At 41.5% G+C, this 5,306-nt stretch overlaps 1 protein-coding gene across 1 annotated transcript; it reads right to left on the reverse strand.

Annotated features, from left to right (window-relative positions):
• Positions 1 to 804: 804 nt before the first annotated feature.
• On the reverse strand, positions 805 to 5,041 carry kcnj1b (potassium inwardly rectifying channel subfamily J member 1b). Its single transcript, XM_023263077.3, has 2 exons — positions 4,611 to 5,041; positions 805 to 2,653 (listed from the first exon to the last, which is right to left on the reverse strand). The coding sequence occupies exons 1-2, from the start codon at positions 4,625 to 4,627 to the stop codon at positions 1,516 to 1,518; spliced, it is 1,155 nt and encodes a 384-aa protein (XP_023118845.1). The 5' UTR covers positions 4,628 to 5,041; the 3' UTR covers positions 805 to 1,515.
• Positions 5,042 to 5,306: the final 265 nt, after the last annotated feature.

The raw sequence follows: 5,306 nt of genomic DNA on the forward strand, positions 1-5,306 counted from the left end.
GCTAATGACAGCATGAAGCCAGCGAATTACGGCGACGTCAGGAAATAAAACGCAGTTCGGTAGAGTCAGAAAGATATTCACAAATTCGGACTTTCGGCATCAATAACTCGCTGGGGGGCGCTGGGGCTGGGGTGCAGCTTATAGGGGGGGCTCCAAGCCAAACAGGTTGGGAACCAATGTCTTAATGCTTGTTTACCCTGAATTTAGTCCCTCACCTCTTGCTTACCAGTGAGAACAACAAAGTCTCTGTTGGAGTCAGAACTGTGTTGTTCTGAAATGTAAACATGGATGAAGGCTTTAAGCCTTCTTTTCTGCATGTGTAATGCAGTGTTTGCATATATAATAAGCGAGGAACTCGTAATTTCTTTTCCAGACTTATGTGTTGAGTGTAATTTATTTTATTGTCTGGATTTGTGTTTGACATCAGCAACAACGTTTAAGTATATCATGGGGGACAAATTTATGCATGTTTTGTAGATTTATAAATTATTGGCCGATTATTGAGGAAGGATTCAGGTCCTTTACTAACTTAAAAGTAGCAAAAACACAAAGTAAAAGTAATCCATTAGTTTAAAAAAAAAACTATTTTTAGAATTGTGAAAGTATTCATAAAGCAGCAACTTGGCCTCTTTGAGCACTGCAATACATTATATCATAGAATAATATTATTGATGCATTTGTGTGTAAGGTGCATTTCATGGTTGTAGTGTTCTACTTTATATGGACTGTTGAATGTGTAATAGTTAAGGCTGTCTGCAGACACAAGATATTTTCAAAAAACAAAAGATACCAAAAGATATATCTAGAACAGACAATAAATGAATGAATTGTGAAAAAAAGGTTTATTCCAACTAAAGATGTTACTTTCCCTGAGAAGTTACAGTGTTACACAGAATGATCTGCAAAATGTAGCCAAGTCACAATTAAAATCAATGCTTTAAGCACCTACGTTCACAGTGTACTAATTATCAAGGCATACAATATCTGTCAACATGACATGACCTCCACCATATAGTTAGTGTTTTAGTAGGAATAATGAGCAAACTGAAAAAGCCTGACCTGCTTTTTATTTCCTCCTGCAGCCTTTATAAAGCACACAGTTTTTCATTATAACAGGCTCAGACCCTAATCTTCTCAAGAAATACCCACTGTGCCATCTGCTATTTTACCCCTTTCATTTTCTGTGCGTCAAAACTTCAATCCGTCTTGCACATATTACCTACACAAAGTCCCCACAGAGATTTGACTGTAATGAGCAGCCTAACTCTCGCTCATGTCTGAATTTTATCCAGACAGTTTAACAGCTTTGAGTTTTTGCTGTTCAAGGTAAAAGAGTAAATCAAATGTTAGCTGAAGGAAGCAGCCAGACAAAATATTTCTTCAGCAGTTCATCACTGCATACAGTCAGACTAGCAGTGAATCTTTGCTTCAAAGGAACAAATGCATGCTTCGTCTCCCACATCCTGATTCGCTGTGGTTTACTTTCAGTTAGGCAACAGTTCCTTTCCTGCCTGCTCACATTTTAGTGACATCCACTGAGTCGTGAATATCAATCACTTGGAACCCCAGGTTGTCAATGCCCATCTTCTTGTGATTTTCTTGGTTGTGGTTGTGGTTTCTTTGGTCTGCATCGGTCTCGAAGCAGCGGATGCAGTGTGGCGTGGTGACCCGGACGCTTTTGGAAAAGTTTGAGAAATCTACACGGTATTTTCCTGTCTTGGTGCGCGAGATTATAGGTAGGAAAGTGTAACCCCACTGAATCTCCTGTGGGATGTAGGACGTTCGGACCTGACAGGATGAGCTGGTGGACTCGGCCGTCCCGTCCAAAAACACCACCAGCTCAAAGTCCTGCAGGGGGAGAGTGTCGGCTGACAGTTCGTAGAACGGACTTGATCTGTTGATCACATGGTAGAGGGTCAGAGGACAAACAAAAAATAAGTTATCCTTTCCAGCATCAACCATAAAGTCAATGTCCACCTGGTCCAGGATAATGGTCTCTCCATCGGGTGTGGTTGTTGTCTTCAGTAGTTTACCGTAGATCTGGCTTCCAATTAATAAGGTCTTTCGAAGGTTGGCCACTCTGATCAGGAGACACAGACTTCCTTTCTTTAAGCAGATGACAGCCGTATTGCTGAAGGTCACAGTCTTTGCCCTTTTTTTGGGTAAGGAGATCTTGGCCAGGATGACACCACACATGAAGCAGTTGATAAAGACTCCAATTAAAGACTGGATGATAATTAGAGCCACTGTGCCAGCACAGTGACCAGTCAGTGCCCTGCCACCGTACCCAATGGTGGTCTGGGTCTCCAGTGAGTACAGAAATGCTGTTGTGAGGCCATTAACGTTGTCTATGCACTGAACATGTCCGTCTGTGCGGTTCTGTCCGGTCAGATCACCATTATTCTTTGCGATCCAGTACCACAGCAGGCTGAAGATGAACCAGCTGCCTGTAAATGCAGCCACAAATAGGAGGAGGACGAAGCGCCAGCGGATCTCCACGAAGGTGGTCCAGAAGTCCATCAGGTACGCAAAGTGGTTGCTGTACTCAATGTTGCCAAACTCGATGTTGCAGCGCCCGTCTTTGGTGACCAAGCGGGTTTTGCAGCTTCGGTGTCCATTTGGCTGGAGGTGACCCAGCTGGAACATCCTGGAGCTGTGGGAACAAATGCAGTATTAGTACAAGTAATTCAGCATTTCTACATGTAATTTAGCAAATGGACTCTCCTCATACCAGTCATGACGGTTTTCCCAAAAATTACAAATTTCTCTCTGAAGGCTTCACAATCTGGACAACATACAACACCTAAAATGTTCTACAGCTGGGTTTCAATCAGAAAAAAACACTTTAGCAAGGGGGAAAGGAAAGAACATGCATTGTTGGTCTGTTCTCTGTTTACTACTTGTTTACCCTCACCCCAACTGGTTGAGGCAGATGGCCACCCTCTCTGAGCTTGGTTCTGTCAAAGATTTTTTTCTTCGTCTCCTTAAAGGGTATCTTTTCCTTGCTACTGTTGTCAAATACTAATCAAAGGGAATCCAAAGCAAACAGTGCATTTGTTGGTTGTCTCTGTATGAATCTTATAAGGTCTTCAAGTTGCTATGTGAACTGCCTTAAGATGACATATGTTGATATGGTCTATTTAATTATAACTGAATTGGATTCAAAGAACGTCTGGATGACAACAGAGCAGGTAGTTGAGCTTTAGACAGACAATGTAAAATACAGCTTCACATATTTGATTATAATCTGACAATTACATTAAGTTAATTTTATTGACTGCACGGTTAGGTTTCTGTAATGAGTTGTGTTTCCGCTTACTGTTAAGCATAAGTCTGTAATATTCTCTATTTCTTCCTGCCAAATAATCCTGTAAAAAAACAAAACCAACAATGAATTATGTTGATTACCAGTGTTTTCTGTTTCCAAAGCCTGTTACACACAGTTGCTTGTTCCTGTGTATCATATAACTCCATTATTATCCTTAATCTACAGTGTTAAGAACACATCAATGAGTCTTATTGTTGTGCAGGTTCATTGCCAAGTTTATTTTGACTAAATCCTACATGCGATTTCCTGCTACTGTAAATACTCACTTCAGGTCAAAATAGTCCCCAACAAATGCACCATTTTCTCCTGTTTGAGCAACATTTCCTAAAAACAACAGTGTCTTACAGTTTTAGCGAATTACTGAGCCTTTTTAAAAACAGAAAATTAAACTGTATATTTGTTTTTTGTTTTGAAATATTCACATTGTTAATAGAAGCCAAAGGACTCTGATAGACACATTGGTTTTGATCCTTTCATGGAATTACGTAAGAATTTACAGCAATGTAGTAATGTTGACTATCACTATCCTTATCCTGTAACCTGAACACTATCTGAGCCCCCAGCACAAAAAGCTGTGAAGGGTAAACAGACATCAGTGCAAGACAAAGCTGGAATTGGATTAAAAATTCACCAGTCCAGTATTACAATGTTGGGACATTTTGTTTGCGGTGAAAATTGTAATTGCTGGAGACAAACAGGCAGAGAATTACCTTCTTCATCGGGAGATTAGAGGACGTCTTATCCAGGCACAAATTGTTATTGTTCATTTATGTGAGTGGCAGTAATTTACCAGTTTATACTGTGCAGCATGCACCACGTGGCCCACTCTGAGTCTTACATAACCACCGCTGATCAGACTCAAGGTTGAGATTTAAGAAGTCTGGTTATTTAAAAACTATTTTCTAACTTTGCTAACAACACCTGTTCTCTGTCGAACAGTTTAATCTCACATAGGTGTGAGACTGTTATTATTTGCATCCTTTTGTTGCTGGATAAACTGTGCTGTTGCAGTTTTTTCAGTTATTAGAAGACATTGAGGGTCCAGAAACCCACTCTTACTGCTTGCCACTTTTAATTTGCTGTATTTTTGTACCATACATAAACATAACACATTTGTATTTTCTGCTAGATGCATTATATTGTAAGAATGTTACTTTCCTTCCCGCAGCTGTAATCCGTCACTCAAAACAATACATAATGTATTATTCAAAGGCTCACTATGCTGTGAGTAAGTCTGCTCACACTGAGTTTGTAGAAAAATAAAGGTTTTGTTTCAACATACCTGCTCAGTGAGACCATGGGCTCAGAGTGCTCACCAGATCTCTGCTGGAACTTCAGTCTCCTTTCTTTTAGCGAGTGGCCATGGAGGCGTTGGAAAGATTTTAATCCACAGTGAAATTCCCTAATCCCAGCCACATGCCACCATGTACACTGGCTTCAGAGGGCTCCCAGTGGGCGTCAGCTCTCTGAGACTGACAGGGCGACTCCTTTCATCACTCCACCAAAAAAGTCCAATAACACAACCAGTGGCTTCACCAGCACTGGAGCCGCGAACCCTGCATGTCTCGACAGTGTAACTTTCTGTGCAGCATGAGGAGGAGAATATTCGGAAAGTTTGCAAAGCCCCTGAGTGCCTTTGTGAGGCAGAAGGTGCGTCCACTGAAGGGGCCAACGTGGCCGATGCAAGCACTCATGCTGGTTTTGTTTTCAGCCCTGAGAACAGTTGAGAATTTGCGTCAGGCCTCACAAAGCATTGCGTTTCCCCCTGGTCACCCTCCCCCCTTTCGAACCTGCAAGGCTGCCTAACATTTGCATCAAAATGACGAGCTGCGGGCACAAAGTGTCTTTGCCATATTCTGCTGGCTACAGGAGGAGCATTTTCATATCTGTGGAGCATACCTCCATGATCTCCTCTTACGGTTTAAGAGACACCTTGAATTGATCAGATGTCTCACAGTGATGGATGCAGATGCTACTA

Source organism: Amphiprion ocellaris, chromosome 14 (assembly GCF_022539595.1).
Source record: "Amphiprion ocellaris isolate individual 3 ecotype Okinawa chromosome 14, ASM2253959v1, whole genome shotgun sequence".
In the NCBI taxonomy this organism is placed as follows: Eukaryota; Metazoa; Chordata; class Actinopteri; family Pomacentridae; genus Amphiprion; species Amphiprion ocellaris.